Below are 22897 nucleotides of genomic sequence, written 5' to 3' on the forward strand. Positions count from 1 at the left end.
GAATAATGGCCTTGTAATCAAACACGGGGAACAAAAAGCAGCCTCTCAGGGCATCATCATCATCATCATCATCATCCTTTTTTAACCCTCTCCCCTCCCCCACACTCAGGCTCCAACATCGCCTCCTCCTCCACCTCCTCCTCCACCTCCTCTTCCTCCTTCCCGTTGTCACTCACGGCTGGAGAAGACACGTTTTAGGCACCGGCCTGCTTCCACGCACCGCAGGGACTAAACTCGGCAGTAAGTACCGTTCTGTCCGATCGACAGGCGGCTTAAACGTGCGGGAATAGTGACGGAAGCCATTTAAAATACACACCACGATGCGAAGCCACCTCGAGTCACGAGCGCGTCGCGTGTTTTAGCTAGCGGCTAGTTAGCTGAAGGAGAGCATGTTGCTAATGCTAACGCGGTGTCACGCCGGGTGAAGCCCCGCAGCAATGGCCGCTCTTCCCCATTGAGAAACCGGCTCTCGCCTCAAAATGAATGGGGCGATCTCAATCGGGTGTGCGCATTAAAACAAGCATTATTTTGAGACACCTTCATTTAATCGGCTGATATTTCTTTCCAGTTAGAGTTGTGTCACAAGGTGGCTACTGTTAAGGTTAGCCGACACACCTATTTCAATATGACAGCTTATTGTTTAATAAATTGCTAGACAGGTTTCTCCTCTTAAAAGGGCACACTAATGTTTGAATGGCTTTCAACAACAATATGCATGATGTCTTGCCTCTTGAGGAGTGTTCCTATAATGAAACATGATCCTAATGGTTTGATCTGGAGGCTGAGTTAATCTAAACAGGTCGAATTGACCTGAACAAGAGGTAAATAACGAGTCTTTGGCTAAATATGTTGATTTGACAGCAAAGTCCTGCTCATTTTCTCTGCTGCTTCCTGTATCCAAAAGGCAAAAGTGTCATGTTGAAGTCTTTTAACGCGTTGACTCTTTGCACCATCTTGCATTCAGTATTTGACAGGTGAGTCCCATGGCCACAGTCCCCATTTGTGCCTGTTTTCTTGTCTTTTGTGCCCGTTGTGTTGTCATTGTTTTATTGGCTCCTTGATGTTTTGATCAATGATTCTTGTCTTTTTTCCAATGGCCCGCGTTTAATTGGAAAAACCACCTCTCTGTATAATTTGATACTAGTTTAAGTTCATCACCTTTTCAAAGGAAGGTGAGTTAAGAGTTGAACCGCCAGGTGTGAACAGTGGTTCTCAAAGACTCAGACACCTGCACAAATCAGACCATATGTTCTCTCCAAACACCAGAGAAATATGTGGATTTGTTGCTCCATTTTTCCTCCAATAAAGACTTAATCGACTCCCAGGATCCTGAGACCCGCTTTTAAAATCACTGTTCGAATAATTAAGCAGCAAATAATTTCTAAATTTGTCCACATGGCATTAAATGTTGCATGACCTGTCCTGCATAGCTGCTGATTGCACTGCATGAAATGACCGTTATTTAAAATGACTGATATTTCAGGTTTACTAGTTGTTTTTGTACTTTGCATGTTCTCCTTTCAGTGTCAACTTGAGCTGAAGTCTTGAATTTTGCTGCTCAGTTATGATGGAAAATTCTTAAAGAATGTTGAGGTCACATTGGGGTAATTGAAGTACCTCTACCTAGTTACGCTAAATGCATTTCCATGGTCGCCATGGCGGCGGTTTACGCTATCATGAGGTTATCAGAGAAAACTGCTGTGGCAGTAAAAACCTGTTTCTGTATCTGGGTGCTTGCATGGATTTCATCTTATGTCCTGCATGTTAAGCGTTGCCCTGAGACGTTTCCACTTGCGGAAAGTCTCGTTTGATCCGATTTTGTTGGCTAAACGTTCCCGTGTCTCTCTGTATCTAACCCAGAAGCCTGTACCTGTTGTTCTCTCTTTTCCCTCCCTGCAATGAAGAGATGTCTCAGAAGCTCTCCCAGTGCTCCGCCCTGGAGCGGTCTGAGAATGATCCGCCTTCCAACAGCTGTCAAGCGGAACGTCCTGCAAACTCAGACGTGGGACGTAGGAATAAGGCCCAATCGGCTCAAAGAAACGGAGAGACGACGACGTCATCGTCCCCAGAAAGCGGTAGCTTGAACGGAGAGGGGAAGCAGGCTGGGAAAAGCCGCCGTCGCAGGAAAAGGTCGTCCAAACCGGGGAGTCGACCCGAGGCGGGGCAGGCTGACGGTAAAACTCTGAACGAAGCGAAGCCCCGGCAGGCCGCCGGGCAGCCCGCCGACTCCCGCGCTGAGCTGAGCGGCCTGAAGTTTGAATGTGCCAATGTTTGGTTTGAGCGCAGCGTCTATGAGCGGGCAGAGAGCCTCTACCAGCGCTGGCTGGCCAGCTCCTCCAGTGGGACCACCCAGGCAGCCAAAGCACCGTCGGCGCCAGGAAAGAACTCCAAAGGTCCTCCGTCTGGTCCAGCGTCCACGTGGGTGAACAAGGCGTCCTTTGACCACGCGGGGTGCCAGTTTGTAGAATCCCTGGCGCCCGTTCCGAACTCTTTGCACATTCCGCCCCAGCCCGGCAGCTCCGGTGTGGCCAGAACGCCTGACGAAGGATACCAGTCTCTCACGCCAACTCCCGTTCAACAAGCTCTTGTCACCCCAACCAGTCGCCAGTCGGTTAATGGATTACCTCGCATCCCCGCGGAGCTGCTCAGGGATGTGTGGCTGGAGAAGCCCTTGTATGACCGCGCCGAAGCCGTGTTCTACCAGAATCTGTACGGCAACAATTCCGCCAAACGATCCAGTTGTGCCCCCACCTCCAGGAGCAACGACCACCCTCAAAGCCTTGTAGAAGAAGAAGAGGAGGAGGAGGAGGAAGATCAAGTAGCCGTGGAGGAAAAATGGGTGGTCCCACAGGGGAAAGCAGAAGTCTTCCACGCTCTGCTCCCCATTCAGGAAGAAGAGGAGCCGAATGAGGTTCCTGAGAAGGAGGAGGTATCGAGGGTGGGAGTTGGTTACTTTCTTCACCCCGACAGTGAGCCGGTGTGGCTGGACAAGTGGCGGTTTCAGGCTGCAGAGAGCCGTTTTCACAGTGTCAGTGGGACTGAAGCTGCAGCGGGACAGAAAAAGAAAAATCCAAGACCAGCATCTTCCTCCAGTACCCCACCCAGGGACAAGTATGACCAAACTGGGGGAGTGGATCTGCTTCAGATGTTTCATCTTCATCATTTTCTTTGCTTTGCCTCTTTGGTTCCATGAATGTGTGGGGGAAAACATCTTTTCTTTTGGTTTGAGTCGTCGTTGAGGTCTTCATTTTTTTTCTGAATGAATGTCCACATCACCACGTTTCACTACGTGTGTATTTATTTGGTTGTGTAGAATTATGTTGTTCATCTGTGGGATGTGTTAATACGACTACGAACCAGTCCTCTCTCCATCTAAATATGAGTTGATATCTCCACTTTATTAAACCTGCTTATTTCCCCTCCTCTCTTGTTTCCTGAACCTCCTGTTCACACTTCCCTCTCTCCGTCCCTGCTTTATCCGCTGTAGAACCATGACATCAGTGGACTTTCTGGCTCAGGAGAAGGTCTGGTTTGACAAACCTCGCTACGATGAGGCGGAAAGGTGCTTCTACGAGCGAATGAACGGCTCTTCACAGGTACCAGGACGCCTCCTTTTGGATCGGAGCTGAGAGAAATGTGATTAAATGAATAGTTTTATCTTCTCAGGACGTGGGGGCTAACTCCATCCTGCAAGACATTGCTCGGGCCAGAGAGAACATCCAGAAGTCTTTAGCAGGAGTGAGTTTTTCTCTGCTACTGTTGCCTCATGTTCTACGATTTCTATTCATTAAATACCAAAGCCACTAATTGTAAAGAGGTTTTTTCCTATTGATGTGGTGAAACAACCAGGTTGTTAACGACTGAGATATTTTTGCTCCATTAAAATAAAAAAGAAAAGACTTTTATACAATGCGGACCGCCTTCCTTTGTCCTTGTCAAAATAGTTCAGGTATTTGCAGAAAAATGTCACTTTTGCTGTCAGACAGGTCTGTGCGGTTTGAAATGTTCTGCATTCTGCATTCATTCCTTTCTGCTCGGGTGCTTTTTCTTTCGGGGTTCAAATTCCGTCCTCACGTCTCAGCTGAAGGCTACCCTGTGTAACAAAGGGGCTGCTCACTCACCCCCGAAGCTCCACTCCCAGCTTGTAAGTTCCCCCCCATCGCGTGTCCTTGGAAGCATCGTTTTCCCAGCCCTGCCTGACTTTAGTAGCTTCGCTGTTTGGATGGCTTTTGGTTCCTGGTGGAGACCAAACAGCTTTTTAATCACTTCTGGCTGCATCTGTTTGGTGTGGACACATTTGGAGTTTGCTTGATTGCGTGTTGGTTTTAAATAAGATTGTGTGTTCTGGTTTCTCGCTATATGTAAATGTTTTTTCGATGCAGAGCGGGAGCAACTCCGCTGACCAGGGAGAACTTGTGTCCCGCATCAAGAGCCTGGAGTTGGAAAACCAAAGCTTATACACAGGTTTGTGCGCTCATTTTCATCCCTAAAGGATGTGGGGGGGTGTCAATGTTGTGAACTCACTATGAGGACTTTTCTCCAGTGATTGGCGACTTGAGGGCAGCGCTTTCCAAACTAGAAGGTCGCGTGGAGGTTCTGGAGAAGTCTCCTGTCGCTGCTGTCCCAGCTTCCGCTCCAGCAGTTCCTTACACGAATGTGAGCCACGGCTTTACTCCGCCAGCCATTACAGCCTTTACGCGCCCTGTAGTCATGCACATGTGGTTCGTCTTAAAGGGTACAGCTGTACAGCAGAAGAGTGCCCCAGCTAAAAAGCAAGAAGAGGATGACGACGACGATTTTGACCCGTTTGGTAGCGATGACGATGAAGAAGCAGAGAAGATCAAAGAGCAGAGGTTAAAAGAGTATGCGGAGAAGAAAGCCAAGAAACCCACCATCATCGCCAAGTCTTCCATCTTGCTGGATGTCAAACCTGTAAGTTCCCTTTAACACTAAACCTGGAAACGGGTGGTTATTTAACACTTTTATGGTGTTTTCAGTGGGATGATGAAACTGACATGGCAAAGCTGGAGGAGTGCGTGCGCTCCGTGCAGACTGACGGCCTGCTGTGGGGTACGTCCAAACTGGTTCCAGTGGGATATGGCATCAAAAAGCTTCAGATTGCTTGTGTGGTGGAGGACGACAAGGTGGGGACAGACTTGCTAGAGGAAGAAATCACCAAGTTTGAAGATTATGTAAGTACTATTGTAAGAATCTCACTCATTGTTAAGGAGTAGCCCGAGTGTTAAAATGGTGTAATGTTTAAAGGGTTTTCATCCAGAAAATGTAAGCGCTTAATCAAGATCAGTTTTGGATATATATTCTTTTACAACTGTTATTTCATCACCTGCCACCAGATGTCGCAACTAAGAAAAAAGCGAACAGGTTTTTCTGCATTGAAAGCTTATCCAGTATGTTTCACAAAGCTCGGATTTAAAGATCAATCGTAAAGAATATGTCATGGACGTGTAAAAAAGACGGTCGGGGATATTAATCGATTCTCCTCTGTTTCAGGTCCAGAGCGTGGATGTAGCAGCCTTCAACAAAATCTAATTTTTGGTGTCTTTCTGTGTTGTCTCGCCTGTTTTCTCTGCTCATTGTGTCAACGGTTAATAAATACGAACTCTTGCACTAATGCTGTCGTCTCTTATTATAAAACACATCTGGAGATCAAGTGGGAATGCTTGTTTTTGTTCCTTCATCTCTTTGGTTGCATGAGCGTGTGTGCAAACTGCTGTTAAAAGACAACCAAACAGCGGTGAGACAGCAGATATTTAAATATTTTTAAATATTAACGCTTCACCGCATTAATGGATGAACGAGCACTAACTCCTCAGAGCGTATACGAAGGGAAAACCAAAAGATGAATGTGAATATTTAATATTACTCACCTGACGTTCCGCCGGCAGGTGGGAAGAACCGGAAGTGGGGAACCGGATGTGAAGAGAACGGTTGAGCGCGGCACCGGCTGCCACCTGCTGGCTGCATGTATCAACAGCACCTTCATACATTGAAATATTTCGCTCAAAAGTCTGCGAACTGTTCTGAAAGAAGCTTCTATTGTCTTTTGTAGATTCATTTGTCGCCACACGTATGTTTGACCCGTAAATGGAGCTCTTTATACTAAAATAGACGTGTAAAGTATTGAAATGGCTTGAGAAAAATCTCAGTTCTGTAGGTCAGATTCTGATTTTAGACTTTACTAGGCCGTCTTCTTTTTGCATTCCTCCTCAAACTTTTAAGACTGAGTACAAGACATTTATATTAAATGTCAGTTTCTGATTTGCCTTTAAGGGTGAATAAATAAAACACGTTTAATGGGTTGCAATTTGGTAAACAAACTGTTTAAAAAAAAAACCTGGAGCAAATTTAGCTGTTGTGCCTACATGTTTTCTCTGTAATTATTTTTTTCTGCTTCAATACATTAATCATTCTCATTTGGTTAAATTGTTGCCATCAGCTATCCCATTAATAACGCAGCATTTCAGCAAAGACAGCCTTCTGTAAAAGACAAAAGTAAAGACTAATTGGACACGTCTACAATTTTGAAGCCTCTGGCAGCAGTGCAGTAACTGTAAGTGCCAGTAGATGGAGACACAGGCAGATTAAACACGCTACATTTAAATTACTGGGAAAAATGCTGCAAGACTTTTACTTCAAGGGGATTTTATGGTCATAAAATGTCCATGAGGGCTTCCCAACGGCTATTAAAATTGCAAGAAAGCCCAGAATCCTTTGTAGATAATGAATAAATGCATCAAATAATCGCTGAATTATTAATAAACATTGACCTGACCCATCCGTCTGCTCCTCGTTTGTTCTTTGGGAGGTGAAGAACTCTCCTCATTGTGCACTCATCCTTTTAAAAAAAATTCAACACAGTTACAAACAGGTCAGAAAATTGCACTGAGAACTAGGGGTGTAGGAGAATGTACACCAAGTAGAACAAACAGGAATGAATTAAACATGAGCGCCACACTCCCAAAGAACATAAGCCTGTTTATAACAACAGATTTAAGGTGTAAAAATCCAGCTCTGCCAGAACAGAATTATTTCTGGAGGCTTTGATTTGGCAGAAAGCTGTAAAACAAACAAACAAACAAAAAAAGTGCTTAAATGAAAAACCGCACACGTCACAAAATGAAAACTCAAGATCATCTATTATTGGTTTTCTTTTAAAAGGATTACACTATGAAAGTCATTACATCTCAATTTAAAAAAATACACAGATCAAAATATCTACTGATTTTCTTGGCACGTTTTCATTGCATATAAATCCCAACAGGAAAAGGCTGAATATTAAAATGTGCACTTCCTTCATTCGTGGTTCAGGTCTGACATTCTGTCAGCACAAGGCAAGATAAAAATGACATGTATAACAGAATAAAAAACTGTTCAAACTCTGAGGCAGCTACAGTAAATGACAGCAGGTCACTGGAAATACAGTACATTCTACCACTGAATATCCAAACGAATCAGTTTCCTTCATTTGCGAGCGTGACACAACCTGCATATTCACAGATATTGTACAAAGCAAGGCTATTTCCATTAAATGGACACAATCGTGTCATTCCTACATGAGAAAACAATAAAATATCACTGCAGCGTTCTAAAAGGTTTCATAATAAACTGTGCCGATGTATTAATATGTTAATGCTCATTAACTGTGCTGAGAGGAAGGAGGTGGAGTCAGCAATGACTCAAGGCTGAGGATCAAACACAAGCAGCTGCTGTGTTGCTTTTGGTTCAGTTTGTCTCGCTCAGTCCAGCTGCTGTGGTTAAATACGGTTAAATGTATCAGTAAAGTAATGAAGCCTCTGAAATGCTGCATGTTCAGCTGTTATTTTTACAGTGTGACATGCTAATGACCTTTTAATGCCTCTGTTTAAAAGAGCCACGTTCTTATCGTTTGTTCCGTCAGCATCCTGATGAAGGTCGTCTCAGGAAACCCCTGCAAGGACACTTCCAGGGGCACCATGAGCCTGCGTGAATCAGTGAATCCAGAAAAGACCTTTGACCTCTCACAATGACACGGATCGTCGCCTTTTCAACTCCCCCAGATGCAGCAGTGAAGCTGAGAACAGCGTTTTGCATAAACGACAGCTTCTCTCTCATCTCAGTGGAAGGAGAACTTTGAGAATGATGACAGGATCTGACGAAAACACCTGCAGGCTGCCGATTTACCTCTTGGTTCTGTTCCGTTATGACGCACTTGACGGTTTTCCTCAGCTCATTATCTCCTATCTCACTTCTGTTTGGAACCAACAATCCATCCTCCACATCCATTCTTCCCTTTTTCTCAGCCAAGAACCCCCTGAAAATAGTAATTCTGACCCCTTTATTCCTTTCTGGGGTCACGGGGAGGGCACACAAAGGTCCCTAGGCGAGCATTTGTGGGTTTGGTTCCTTGCTCAAGGGTACCTTGGTAGTGCTCTAAAGGTGCTCTGGTACCTTCCCCTACGACCAGAACACCGTACATGTTTTTGCTGGAACCGAGAACCCTCCACTTCTCAGCCCAGTTCCCTGCTCCCGCTGCTTCAAATTGTCATTATTCAGGTTAATAGATGCTAAAACTTGGAGCCAATGTGGTCAAAAACAACTGGTGATGGAAATTGGAAACCGGGTAAAATCAAGTTACAAAAAAAGGCTCCAGTTGTGGTTTGAAAGCGAGTGGGTTTCCCCTCAAAGCCTTTTTCCTTACATTCATTCAGCCGCTCCTTCATTTCCTGCATTTACATCCTGAACGTTTTCTCTCATCTCAGATGCTCCTTTCACCAAGTTTGGCGAATGTGAAGTTAAAACCATATCTTAGATATGTTAAAAATGACAAACAACTTGAATTTCAGCTGCATGAGTGATGTGGTGGTGCGGAAATCTTATAAAGTGATAGAGACAAGTGCAGTTCTGATGATGATGGTTGTGTATCTGTGGTGACAGCAGGCATTAAATATAATCATTTTATAAAAAACAAACTTTCAGATACTTAAAAAAAATTAAATTACAAGGGACACATCTTGTTTAGTGTATTTTCCTCTCAGTTTAAAGGAATATTTCCTTTCATTAACCACAACGATTAGATAATGTGTTTCAGATCTGACATAATAAATGATAAAGCATGAGACGTTCATGAGACCTCAAAAATAAAAAAAACTCAGACATACTGACCTCCAGCTCATTGTCTCAAAAATCTGTGGGTTAGTTTACATTTAAACCCAATGTCAAAAAGTTAAAAACAGTCAGCTTGACACATGATTTGGTTCCTGGATGCCAGTGGCTGTCTGTCTGTCTGAAATCAGCCTGGGAAACATGGGGGGCGGAGCTTCCGGATGACCACCAGCTCTACTCAAATGAGAGCAGGTCGGGATGAGGCTCAAACTCCTCTGGACTCACTGCGTTGCCTTTGCTGCAGGGGGCGCCGTTCCCCAGCAGGACCTCCTCTCCCAGGCTGATGCGGCAGGCCGTTTTCCCTGAGCAGGGGGTGGAGGCCAGGCGGGAGTCCGACACCTTCACCCACACCTCGTTGGATTTGTCTCTGGACTCCGGCTGAGGGGGGTCTTTGTTGATGAGGTCTGGAACGGAGAGCTGCAGCTGGAGCTGATGCTTCTCCTCCTCACCTCCTTCACTCCCCTCATCCTCCACATCAGCTTCTCCCCCTCCTGCTGTCCCGTCAACTTTTTCACCTTCTACCTTCTTCCCGCCGTTCTCCTCCGTTTGGTCTTGTGCGCTCTCCTGCGCCTCAGTCTCCTCAGCATCCTGCAGCTCCTCCTCGTCGACCTTCAGCTCCTCTTTGGTGTCGGGCAGAGTTTTGTCGGGTGAAGCGACGGGGGAGGGCTCAGCGTGGTCAGGTGAGGAGACCACGGGGTCAGATGAGATCATCATGTCCTGGGTGGTCTTCAGTGCCCGGGGAACACGTTTTTTACCAGACGGAGGAGGTGGATCGAGTCGGGGGAAGGAGTCAAAGGACATGTAGCTGGAAGAGAGGAGAGAGGAAAACATGGAATGATGGACGGCTTGAATTTCACACTTGGACAACATTCAGTTTCTTCTCATCAGGATGGAACGGAGAACAAGACAGAAGGAAAACAGAGATGTATGGAAGATGGTCGAGGCTGCAAACTCGGTTCCAGTCATGTTGCAACTTTGGAGCATCATTAATAATTCAAGACTACTATTCACAGGAGCCTCTTGAAGTCTCCACCTTTTCTGACCCCGGGGTCTAATTAGCAGCGACAGACACTTCTCTTACTACTTAATTTCATATTTCTGTGCAGAAGGAGCCAATTTCTTTGGTGGGTTTTATCATTTAAGTATGGAACCGTTTGTCTAGGAAAAGTTTGCTCGTTCCTGCTCATTCACATGGGACAGACCTTCAATACTGATGAATCAAATTACCGGTGCTAAGTGCGAGTTTAAAAAGTTCATGTCTATGTGTGTGTGTGTGTGTGTGTGTACCTGTTACTGGAGGTCTGGTTCAGTTGGTCCATGCAGCTCCAAACATCCACATTCTTGTTGACCTCTGTGACACCAATGTCCCCCAGGTGGGTCGAGTCTTTTCTTCTTAACAAGTCATTGACCTGAAATCCAAAACTAAAGTATGAATGGTGCTACACTCAATGATCCCTGAGGAGGCGCTGTTGTTCATGCAGTGTGTGTGTGTGTGTGTGTGTGTGTGTGTAGTGTAGCCACCTAGTGAACATCTATATGAACTGCAGCAGTAACTGAGTTTATATTGGAGATCTGCAGCTTGTTAGAAGTGCAAAACAAAAAGACTTTTCAAGGACCGGTTTAGCACTGACCTTGGCTCCGACAGCTTTGCCCAGGTTAATGGCATTTTTAAGCCTCTGTTGTCCTCCTGAGGACGGTGAGTCAGCAGAACTCGTCCCCAGGTGAGGACCGACCGATGCCACGGATCGTCGGGCCGAGGACTGGCCCGCTCTGGAGGACTGGGGACTCTGCTGCTGGGCAACGGAGTTCTCAAACATACTTTGATCAACTGTCGGTGGAAAGAGAAGGTGGTGATTAACACCAGTGATGTGAGGGTTAATAAAGACATGCAAAGACCCTTCAGACAACACAGGTGAGATGTTTACTTTAAAATAAAATGCAGATGGGAAACATAAAGGAATAGTCCACCAAGAACTACACTGAATCTGCCAAACAAGTTAAACAGAAATGGAGCGGTAAAGGATAAAAGCTTGCTTTGTTTTAGTGGAGTATTCCTTCCTTAACATCATATATATCAGGCAGGAGGATGTTACATGGGAGGAATAAAAGAATAAGAAGTGCACACAACACATGAAGGTCAGATAGATGCAATTTGCTCTAGTCAGGAACAGAACTCATGCACTTAAAACAAAACGCCATAAAAACAAAAACAAAAAAAAAAACAGAAATGACAAAAAGAAGCATCATAAACCGCAAAAGAGGAGATGGGAGCCCCTGTGGATTCCAATCTACTCCAGCAAAATACCTTACCTCTTGTAAAGAAATGTTTCTCAGGAAAGCATTTAATGGGGAAATAAAAGCATCAGGGTGACTCACATTTAAAATATAGATTATTGGCTGAGGTAGAAAAAAACCAAAACAGCAAACTGGTCTAGGTCTGAAGAAGCCAGTTTAACAGATGGAAAATGTTCAACCAGCAACCCTGAGTCCTAATTTTACTTCAAGTCTTAAAGGCGATGTATAAAAACCACGTTAGTCTCCGACTAGAGGAAACAGGAACCAATATTGTGACTCAAAAATGACGCCATTGAGAGTAACTTCTGGCTGACAGAGAGAGAGAAAGACACACATTTACTCTGCAGCACGCAGGCACTTAATCATCATCAAACAGTGAATCAATTATTACAGGAGAGGATGTGAAGTGAAACCACCCAGCAGCTCCCGCTCGCTGTAATTATCCAAGTCAACGTGGAGCCGCGCGCTGCGACCTTTTCTCTGTCCTGAATCAAGACCTCAACAACACAACTGTGCTGAGGCCACAGCAGGGTGGAGTCGAAATGCCTGTCCCACAAACAAAAGACTTCATTTACATGATTCTGTTGGTTACTCCGCCCGTCTGTCAAGGTCGGTGCGGTGCATCAAGGTCACCCAGTCGTCTCACGATCAATAGTGAGACGTAGAACATGCTAATAAACATGCATTGATCATCGATCCCCCTGTGGAGGTCCCTCTCTGAACCCCTAATGGACACACAGGCCAGATGGATGGACTTTGTAATGCAGTAAAGGACATTAGGAGAGAAGCTAGAACTGGAAATATTCACATTAGATGCAAAACACTGCACTCTGAGAAATTGAGCTTTGTTGTCTAAACTTGCACAAAGTCAATATTTGGAATGAATCTATTGATTTATAGGCAGAATTTATGAGGAATTTTCTGCCCGACTCTGACATCCCATGTGTACTCTGAACAAGTGTACGCTGTAAATCCTATTTAAAACGGTTATTAAATAAACTGGTGAGGTTTAAAACAAAGATGAATGTCTCTCTTGGCGTCACATCTTTGATCCCTCTCACGCCGAAACCGACGGTTTTGAGTGGATCCGGCGAGCGTGAATCTTGTGCAAAGAGAAATAAGATCAGTTACCATCTAAAGGACAAGATAACATGTAAAATTCAAAAGCTCCATACAAATTTCTTTGAATTACAGTTTTTCTCAAGTTCTTCCTCGCTGGCAGCTCTGGAACTCATTAAAAATGACCCCAGCCGGCACTCAGGGAGGCTCCGCAGTCATCATCTTCTCTGTGTGTGTTGAATCATAAATAAAGGCTCTTCTCTCCAGAGATAACTCCATTTTGACTACACAGAAACTGAAATATCTGAGAAGTCCTGTTTCCTCCTGACGTGATGCTCATTTGCCGCCATTGAACAGGCTCTTTGCTCAACTCATCAGCCGCGTGCCGAACAGTCCCAGCAGGGTCTTTACCCCCAGCTGACAACCCCATTTGGACTCGTCTGTATTCACTTCACCAGACGTTCGCGTGTGGCGGCGCCACACTGGTGGACTCCCCTCCACCAGCTCTGTTACTGGGGCGTCCCAGTTAATGAGCCCAGTTAGACCTCAGCAGGTGACACTTGAGCAGGAAAAGGCCTTTTTAAACTGGGTTTGGTGTCATTTGAAAACGCCGAGCAAAGGCGGACAGAGCACATTCAGCGAGTGCTCCTGGCTGGTAAAGTAGGAATTTATATTCCAACAGGAAGACTAATGGCTTCCATGCTGCTGTGCTGGAACAGTTTTCTTTTAAACAAGAGAGAATATCGAATCAGGATACTGATCATTGTCCTGATTAAAGCGTTTGGTTGCATTGTGATTGCACACCTGGGCGATTTCACGCCTGATAATCATTACAAATTTAACCGTAAAGTGGGTTTATCACTGTTCCTCGCCTGGAGCTTGTGATTTAGGAGAATTAATCAGGCAGAGTAGGAAGAAGAGGAGATAATGCACGCTGTTTTAAATACAGTGTTGTTTACTACAACTGCCCCACCCCCAGGGGGTTTGTAGTTCAATTCCAGAATATTATCCATTTTGCCCAGCAGAACCAGCAAAAAAGAGACACAGAGCCGGGAAAGAAAAAGGTGATCAATAATCGAAGTTCCTCCATATGACATGGCGGCGGCAGCAGCAGCAGCAGCAGCGGAGCAGCAGCAGCAGCAGCAGCAGCAGCAGCAGCAGCAGCAGCAGCAGAACAGCAGCAGCAGCAGCAGCCAGCAGCAGCAGCAGCAGCAGAGCAGCAGAACAGCAGCAGCAGCAGAGCAGCAGCAGCAGAACAGCAGCAGCAGCAGAGCAGCAGCAGCAGCAGCAGAACAGCAGCAGCAGAACAGCAGCAGCAGCAGCAGCAGAGCAGCAGAGCAGCAGCAGCAGAGCAGCAGCAGAGCAGCAGCAGCAGCAGCAGCAGCAGAGCAGCAGCAGAGCAGCAGCAGAGCAGCAGCAGCAGCAGAGCAGCAGCAGAGCAGCAGCAGAGCAGCGCAGCAGCAGAGCAGAGCAGCAGCAGCAGAGCAGCAGCAGAGCAGCAGCAGCAGCAGCAGCAGAGCAGCAGCAGCAGCAGCAGAGCAGCAGCAGCAGAGCAGCAGCAGAGCAGCAGCAGCAGAGCAGCAGCAGCAGAGCAGCAGAGCAGCACCACCAGCAGCAGCAGCAGCAGCAGAGCAGCAGCAGCAGCAGCAGCAGCAGCAGCAGCAGAGCAGAGCAGCAGCAGCAGCAGCAGAGCAGCAGCAGCAGAGCAGCAGCAGCAGCAGCAGAGCAGCAGCAGCAGCAGCAGCAGCAGCAGCACCACCAGCAGCAGCAGCAGCAGCAGCAGCAGAGCAGCAGAGCAGCAGAGCAGCAGCAGAGCAGCAGCAGCAGCAGCAGCGCAGAGCAGCAGCAGCAGCAGCAGCAGCACCACCAGCAGCAGCAGCAGCAGCAGAGAGCAGCAGCAGCAGCAGCAGCAGCGAGCAGCAGCAGCAGCAGCAGCAGAGCAGCAGCAGAGCAGCAGCAGCAGAGCAGCAGAGCAGCAGAGCAGCAGCAGAGCAGCAGGAGGCCGAATCAGCCGGAACGGTAACGCAATATCTGGCAACACTGATGAATCTGGGAAATCCATCCAAAAACGGACCAGTCAAGTCAGTCCCAGGAACAATGTCCTCCAATCCGCAGCTGAGCCACAGCACACGGCCGTGTCGGAGGCCGAGAACACAAACGTTTCTCTTGAAGTTTGTTTAGATAAACCTGGAACTTTAGAATTAAAGAGGAAAATCACGAACGAGATCTCAACGATTTAGGATTCAGGGAGAAATCGTCATTTTTCCTTCATGATGACGACAAGTGAACTCAAATATTCAGCACACTTTATCCTTCGCTGTTACTTTAAGCTTCAGTTTAATCTTTGACTTCTCTAATGGTGCCACAGCCAATATGGTGCTAGTTAAAAAACATCTAAACCAGAATTAAACTAAATCATATCTGACAATAATACACTCTATATAATAATAATAATATTCTATAAGATTACTGCAGCAATTTGCAGTTAGTTTGTTTCATTCACAAACATCATTACTGTGTTATTCCATCAAAATAGGGACTCGATGTCCTTAATTCAGCTCGGATTTATTGAGAAGTCCAAAATGAAATAAAGTGAGGATTTATCAGCACTCAGTAGTTCAGAGCTGCACCGTGGAGAGCTGCTGATGACATTTACAGATGTGAAAGCAAAATCATTAAATCAAGCGTGCAGCGGCACCGACGCCTCAGACAGACTCAGCCAAACAAATGTAATCCGATTACCCACGACAGCATCAGACTGAACGACCCTGTTTGGGGTTTGAATCAAACGGGCTTCACTGTGGCTCTGATGTCATCTATTTCAATTAGGATGAACGATGACTTCGGCTGTAACTGTGTTTTGGTTTTAATTACGTGGGACTTGTAATTGGCCCGGATCAGCTCTCACGCAGCCCCTCCGTGGCGCCGGCTTGTCATTATCTCGGCGCTGGCATCACCCATCAAAGCGCCTGAGCCTGAGCTTTGATGCTAGCCGCGGGTAACCCACTTCTGTCACGCCGATGTCGTCAGAATGCGTCACGTTCACGAGTGGTCAGGGGGGCTGAGGCTGCACGCAAACCAGTCGGAGCTGGAACTCGTTGGTAGTGAGAACGGAACCGTGGTCACGTCTGACGGAAACAGCAATCAGGAAACAGCTGATGAATGCAAACGCCAGAAAGAGTAAATATCTCCGGGCACCTGTTGGGGTTGGCGGGACAACATGAATTAAAATAAACCCGCTGGTATTTGCATGATTATCTCAGCTTTGCTACTCAGAGACGGGCTGCAGAGCTGGAGTACCTCCAGAGGTCAAAGGTCACCGGGTGCTCTGTCATTTGGCTATTCCCTCTCTTCTCGCGTGATCTGAAATCTTGCAATGACCTCTGTTGCTTGATGAAACACTAAATGCTCGGAGCCCTTTCGCGCTGAGCTGAGCGTAACGATGATCTGGTGGAGAAAATCAGAGCGAAGCGCTGAGGGAGATGAGTGACCCGACACACACTCGCTCACAAACACACTAATCATCGGGCCAGACAGGGTCATTACCACTGGCTGATTAAACTACGCCACGCTCTGTGTGTGTGTGTGTGTGTTTGTGTGTGTGTAAATGCAAACACACAGATAAGAGGTGGAGCCGCTCATTAATTTTCACCTGGCTTCATTAAGACATGACTGATTGAGAGGCGTCTCATCGGGGGGGGGGGGGGGGGGGGGGGGGGGGGGGGCTGCCTCCAACAGATGAGGGGGTGAAAGGATGAACGGAGCAGCATCGCCTGGACGCGTGGTTCATGCACACACACACACACACACCAGTCACACACACACCTAGAGGTGATTCACAGGCTGTATTCTGAAGAGGACGGTCTCTGGATGAGCCCTAAATGGGTCCCCAGGGGAAGATCCAGGGAGGAGTGGTCAACATACACCGCAGCCATGTGACCAGGTGCATCTCTACAGGGAGGAGGGGGCAGCTTGGTTTCCCAGGGTGCAGTGAAACTCCCGTGAACGGATGTTGGTTGAAGCCCCGTTAAGAGCGTTTTAATCAGTATTCCTCCGAGACAGAAAGCTGGTTCCTCCCCTTTCCCCTTTCAAACACTGGTTCTAGTTTGAAAATGTGATACTTTGTTTAATGGCTGCCAGCAGAACAAACAGAGCGCATCCCTTTGAACTCAACAGCAAAACAAAGCACACGCCGCAATTACAAAAGGCTTCATTCAGAGTCCAACCAAAACAGGATTTCATAAATAATAAAAGGTATATAAAGAAAACCAGGCGTCTTGAGAAGCATAATGAACAAATCAAATCAAATCTGAATATGAAGAAAGTTCTGTTCGGTTACACAGCACAGCTTTGGAATATTAATGACTTGACTCATCTTCCTCCTTCCTCCTCCATCTTATCTTCATCCCTGTTTTCCTCTCAGGCATCATTTGCATTTAATCTAATCTAATTAGTCTGATGTGACGGATGTGACTGCGCAGCACTTTCCACTCCGAGCTCGCTGGACTCCTGACCTTCATGTCCTGTTGCGTCACAGCTGACTCGCCTTCGTCTTCCCAAACGGAACACTGCTGTAAACGCCGCCAGGCGGCACACTTGGATTCCCAAACCTGCTGCTGACGTCTGCCAGCATCTGTCCACAAACCTGACCCTCGGGCCCAAATGAAGACGGCGCGGGCCCAAGTTAATCCAGTAACGACAGACGGACGGCCAGACATTCTTTTACTGGGACACATTTGATGAATCTACAGAGGACAAACAGATGACTGACAATTCCGAAGGATGCTGGGGGCGTTCCTGCAGCAGTTACCACCAGTGTCGATACACAACAGTTTTTTGCTGCACAACCTTGCACATGTACAGCCCACAAGACTCCTGTGAGATGACACGCCCTAGCCAACGAGAACGTCAGCACCATTAGGCTCAGTTTCAGCTAGATCTGCTGGTTTTGAATGACTTTCAAACCGTTTACATAAAATTGAACCAAAAACATCTCCATCGCCCTCTGGAGGTCATCGGCAGTACTCGCCAACTCAACAGCTCGAGGGCTCTCCTTTGCTCGTTTCGATTCGACATCGGTCCTTATTGGGAAAGTGATTAAATTTTGGCTTGAAGAATTTGGAAACATTTGATTTGCAAACAGCCGAAGGTGTCGCAGCTGCACCCGCACCTTGAACACAGCTGAGTAAGTCACAGCAGCGAACATCCATTTGTGCCGCACATGCCAACAAACTACTTTGAATAATCGGCGATTTCTCTGCTCTGTCGCCTCAGTTACGCAGTCTCTGATGTTTCCATCTGCTGTGAAGGTCAGATGGGAGCCATTCCTGCTGCCATTCTTTCATGACCATGCAGACCCCATTAGACTCCAAAGCTTGTTTTGAAAAAAAAAAAAGAAACTCAATTATGATGTTATTTCCCTCATACTGGGAGGGAAACAGCACGCCCAATGACACAGACAGGTAAAGGGCCATTACTGCTGCCTCTCAGTGAAAAGAGACCCTTTTCTCCCTGTAAAATCTGTAAATCTGCAAATTTATACAATGTAAAGAAATAGAAAAACAAGAGATGAGCATTAAAACTGTCAGCCGGGGACGGGGTGGGGGGGGGGGGGGGGACGGGGGGGTGCCTTATGGCCAGACATGTTTGGGTTCCTTCAGTCTCCTCAGTGTCAGAGTCATCAGATCAATAATTCATTCATCCGTTTGCCACATTGCTGTCAGTCTGACCCTAAAGCTCCCTGGAGAGTGTCTGGAGACAGAAGTACAAGTGTAGTCCAGAATGAAACAGCAAGGGAAATGAAGCAGCAGGAAACTTCACTCCCGCTCCCTGCCCGTGGTCTCTGCCCTCCCTCTCTGTTCCTCGGTGGACTTTCTTTATCTTGCACGTGAGACTTTTTCAAAGACATTTGTGGAATTTTTTTCTGCAACTCTGTAATTGTTGCCTCGCAGCATTCAGTATTTTTGGATTAGAATTAGAATTTTACCAAGAAGGAATTTCAGTTAAGTTACAAGTCAAGTTGCAATGTCTTAATTTATTGAATAGAATCCAGAGAAGGATGAAGAATTTACTTTCCAGGACTGGCTTAATATGCTTTCCTGAGGCTCCCTCTCTGGATTTGGATGTTGGCTAAAGATACACAGAAATATGAATGAATCTTTGAGCAGTTGTCTGTTTGACAACCTCATGTTATTTTAATAAGATGGAGTGTGTGTCGTCTGTCTCTCAGACAGGAAACCATGAAAAACGATCAAAGCGATGACGCCGGTCCGCGCTCGCCTCACTGGGAGTCGTCCCCTTTAAGACGGTGCCCAGAAGCATCCTTTTAAATTCTGCCCGCGTTCCATTTGTCAGCTCCCTTTTGTCAAGATGGAGACATGCAACGAAAATGGGACGGGGCAGACGCTGCTGAAGCCGGAGCGCGACCTCGGCTCCGCCACCAAAGATGGCGTCACGTTGGCCGGAGCCGTGCGGCAGACGCGGCGCCTCCTCATGATTCTACGGAGCTGCACACGTGGTCCCTCATGAGCAAAGGAAGCTAAATGGATTCAGAATTAAGGAGTGAATTTCCATGCAATCCTCGCCGAAGGTTCCAAATCAACGAGCACAGAAATCACACTGTTCTCCATCTCGCCGACCTTAGTAACCCAAACTCCCTGTGGGGTTACTGGCCGTCAGCATGGCCACCAAGGTAAAGGTCACAGATGGGAGCTCTGTAGTCGCACAACAGCAGATAAAGTGGTTCCAGGAGACAGTTTAGAAATACAGGGTTGACATTTTGCAGATGCTAGAAGAAGACTTGTTTTTAAACGATGAAGACAAAAAAAGGTTAAGGTTGTGACTGAAATATAAACGATGTAAAGACGGAGGCAGCACGCAGATAACTGGGAATATTTACCCCAGAGGCCAGAACAGACTGCTCAAGGACAACCTACAGCATTTAGTAAATGTCCCGTTTACTAAGTGTTTCTGCTTCAACTAAAGGCTACAAAGATTTTTAACAGGAACCAAGGGAAGAAAATGACCTTTTTCTATACCATTTATTTTATTGGTTAATGTTGAATTCCAGAACCTTGGATGGATCTTTTGAAAAGAAAAAAAGAAAATTCAAAGCAACACATTTAGATCACATCAGATCCAAGAGAGCGATCTCTCTCTATTAAAGACATAAAAGCAGCATTTCTTTATGATTTTATACAGAAGAAAATAATGTTTCGCCCCATCGTGCCCCTCTGATCCTGTCACGGATTCAGAAAAGTCTGGAAAAGAAGGAGATTCAGTCAGAGCCATCGAACAGAACAGCACGTGTCAGTAAAGTGAGGACATTAGCAACAGGAGAACAGTGGCAGGAACGCGTGCTGAGGCCATAATGGACTCTGCACAAACGTCCCCAAAAGAATTTCAGACTCAGAGGAGGGAGGCAGAGCTGCTGGCTGAGGCTTTTCCTCATAGAACAGCGCCGCCGTCCTTCAGAAGCTACTATTTTGCAGTCCTGATAAATTCACAGGTGAGTCACAGACGCAGCTTCGGGACGCTCATCTCTTCTAACTTTCACTTAAACGACTGTCACAGAGATGAACTGGGCGAGCTTTCACACCAGCCAGCTTTCAGAGAAGTGGCCCCTCGGATTTAATCTTCCCCATCCTTTAATGTGAAAGTGAGAGCCAACAAAAGTCTGTTTACTGGACTCCCGCTGGATTGCTTTGATCCTATCAAGCTAAAGCTGATTGGGAGCACAATGAGAACTGGCCTCGTTCCCCCTACAAACTCTGCACCAAACCCCTCCGCCAAAGCTCAGGCCTGTGGGCGCTGATACGGCAGACAAAGTGGAAAGAAACGAGCGGGAAGCAGGAAGAAAAGGAAAGGCTGCCTTTCTCTGTGAAACAAAACCAAGACTTTAATGACGGATTGTGCTTGGACGCCACCCACAACAAACCTGCCCTGTGTTGGCTGCCGTCCGTGAGCCGCCGCCATTTCTGGCACCAGTGAAGACGTGTGTTTTGTTTACGTGACCAAAACAGCCGGACTAATCCCAGATTTGCATACATTGGAACACACAGGAGGAAACGTATGGACAAGAGGGTTCTGGACACGTTCTGGCCGACAAGCCGAGCAACCAAACTGGGCAGAGGGCAAAGACAGAGCGGCCACAAGAGTTCCGTCAGCATGTAGAAAAGAGTCTGTCGCTACAGGAACAGGAGTCTTTGACCAAGACAGGACTTTCCATGTCTGGAGAAAGGTTCCACCTTCTGTGTGAGTGCTGCGTTCAATCAGAAGAGGCGCCGTGCTGTTCTCCAGGGAGAGCTCCCCGGGCCCAGACTGGGTTCCAGAAAGCTGCGTTTGTCCTGGTCGACAGTGCTCACTGACGCGTCGCCGCTCGCGCAAAATGAGGTATTTTGGGAAATGAGGATACTTTTTGGGTAAGTTAGCCAGCAAGGTGTCGGCATATGGAATTATTTTTCCTTATTTTTAAGTCTGTTACCATTAAATTCTGTGTTTCACAACTTTATTGGTGCCAGCAGTTCACCATGTTATGCTACAAATATTATGGATTCTTTCTACACATTAAGGAGCTGTTCAAATTAAACTGTTTAACATTTCATGTATCATAAGCCATCGTGGTAAACTGCATCAATCCAGTCTGAGAATATGTTTTTTTTTAAGGTAAAGTATAAAATTACTCTTAAATTCTAAAGTGAAACTGAGTAACAAGCAGAATTTAGTAGTTTGCCTGGAAGTGTCACAGGGATTTTAGGTAGAATGCAAGATCACGGAAATATCCTCAATGCATGGATGTGTATGTATATAATAGTGACAGAGACATTATTATTATTATAGCTATTATTATCATTATCATTATTATTATGATTACTATTACAATTATCATTATTATTGTACTGTGCTCAGGGATTTGTCTGAAAATATCCATAGAAGATGGGAAATGTTTTGAGATGTGATACTATATATATATATATACTGTATATATATAACTATATATACAGTTACATCCAAATTCTTTTCTGGTTCTGACAATATTTCTATGTGGAACATTGCATTTCCAGGTGGAAATTTTGCAGCTGTGAATGGATCCCGTTAACATTCCAAAGCTTTTAGCGGGTCGCTCTGGTCCCTGTTGGATTTGCATTCAGGTTTAAAAGCACAACAGAAGTAACCAGAATTCCGGTAGTCGGCACTAGAATCCCACACAAAACACGGTGAATGTTGCTCCATCGTGAACCCAAACCCTCAGTTCAGTTTTTCCTGCCTGCAGCATCGAGTCTTTAACATGCCTGGTCAACACACCTGTGCAGGTCTGACAGCAGGAAGATCTTTACAGGGAAATTGTTCAAGAGAAGGTTGAGGTGACAGGACAAAAACAGGTCAAAGCTGTGGCGTTCCATGGAAGCAGATTTGGGTCTTACACCACGATTTCATCCCCCAGACAGTCGGGGGTTCCCTGTCTGTTCAGAGCATTAAGCAGCCTCAACGTTTCCTCATCTGTCCCCCAGCCAAAGATCTCCATCTCCCCCTCCTCCTCCTCCTCCTCCCCCTCGTCCTCATTGTCATCACTGGTGTCCGTGTTTGACTCGTATTCTGAGGCGATGCCCGACTCGCGGAACCTGGCGAACTGCAGGCAGCCCACAGAAGTGACGTCACGCGACATCAACTGTTCCTCGGGCGCATCCTCGCCTTGGCTCTCGGGCATGCTAGGTTTGAGCTGTGGCGGGAGGGAGGGGAGCCGTGGAGGCGGAGGTCCCTGCAGGAAACGGAAACATTCCAGTTTGAGAAGACACTGCTCCCTACCTAACGGGCTTCCCAGAGTCCCATTGGAGGATGAAAAGACGTTGCTGGTCGGGTCGGAGGCGACCAGGGCGGAGAGGTTGACTGCAGACACCTCAGGTTTTGGGGTCGTCGGGTCACAGATGACCGCAGGAACAGTAGATCGGTACGTGATCTCCAGCAAACTGTCCTGAGATCCCACTGTGAGAAGAGATGAAAAATGAATAACAAAAATGGGCAAGAAGGACGGTGGCAGAAGGATTCTTGTGTTACAGATTTGTGAAGACGACAACAGGTAACAGTTGTTTGGATTTTAAAATGTCCAAAAAAAACCCAACCAAAAACCAATTATTGTGCTCTAATGAGGATCCTTCAGCTTCAGCTTCAACAGCCTGACCTGTGAAGGAGCTGGTGAGAAAGATGAGTTATTAAAGAAGGGAAGCCAGAGGCAGCATCCATCAGTATGCACCAGAGATGAGAATGACCCCGCGCTGCTTTCTTTACCGTACCGGTGGTCAGGGACGGCTGGTAGTACGGTCGAAAGAACAATAGCAAGAATAAACACACGCTACCATCAGCTGTGCTTCACCAGTGGGAATCC

General features: G+C 46.5%; 2 protein-coding genes across 5 annotated transcripts in view; one reads left to right on the forward strand and one right to left on the reverse strand.

Annotated features, from left to right (window-relative positions):
- The first annotated feature begins 81 nt into the window (after positions 1–81).
- eef1db (eukaryotic translation elongation factor 1 delta b (guanine nucleotide exchange protein)) lies at positions 82–5632 on the forward strand. Of its 3 annotated transcripts, XM_057037719.1 has the most exons (9): positions 1905–3111; positions 3488–3596; positions 3667–3738; positions 4082–4144; positions 4383–4464; positions 4544–4656; positions 4735–4932; positions 4998–5192; positions 5512–5632. In XM_057037719.1, exons 1-9 carry the CDS (start codon positions 1907–1909, stop codon positions 5548–5550), a joined length of 2076 nt encoding a protein of 691 aa, XP_056893699.1. In that variant the 5' UTR covers positions 1905–1906; the 3' UTR covers positions 5551–5632. The 3 variants fall into 3 exon arrangements, with proteins under 3 accessions (XP_056893701.1, XP_056893699.1, XP_056893700.1); XM_057037721.1 differs by lacking the exons at positions 1905–3111; positions 4082–4144 and adding an exon at positions 82–240; XM_057037720.1 differs by lacking the exon at positions 4082–4144.
- A 1508-nt stretch (positions 5633–7140) lies between these two features.
- LOC130528396 (carboxyl-terminal PDZ ligand of neuronal nitric oxide synthase protein-like) overlaps positions 7141–22897 on the reverse strand; it is a 75549-nt gene continuing 59792 nt past the window's right edge. For both annotated transcript variants that reach the window (XM_057037708.1, XM_057037707.1), the window contains exons 10-13: positions 22321–22497; positions 10794–10990; positions 10450–10571; positions 7141–9967 (exon numbers count right to left, since the gene is read on the reverse strand). In XM_057037708.1, coding sequence (XP_056893688.1) covers positions 9337–9967; positions 10450–10571; positions 10794–10990; positions 22321–22497 — 1127 coding nt within the window. In that variant the 3' untranslated portion in view covers positions 7141–9336. The remainder of the gene's footprint in view (positions 9968–10449; positions 10572–10793; positions 10991–22320; positions 22498–22897) is intronic.

This window comes from Takifugu flavidus, chromosome 7, assembly GCF_003711565.1.
Source record: "Takifugu flavidus isolate HTHZ2018 chromosome 7, ASM371156v2, whole genome shotgun sequence".
Classification (NCBI taxonomy): Eukaryota; Metazoa; Chordata; class Actinopteri; order Tetraodontiformes; family Tetraodontidae; genus Takifugu; species Takifugu flavidus.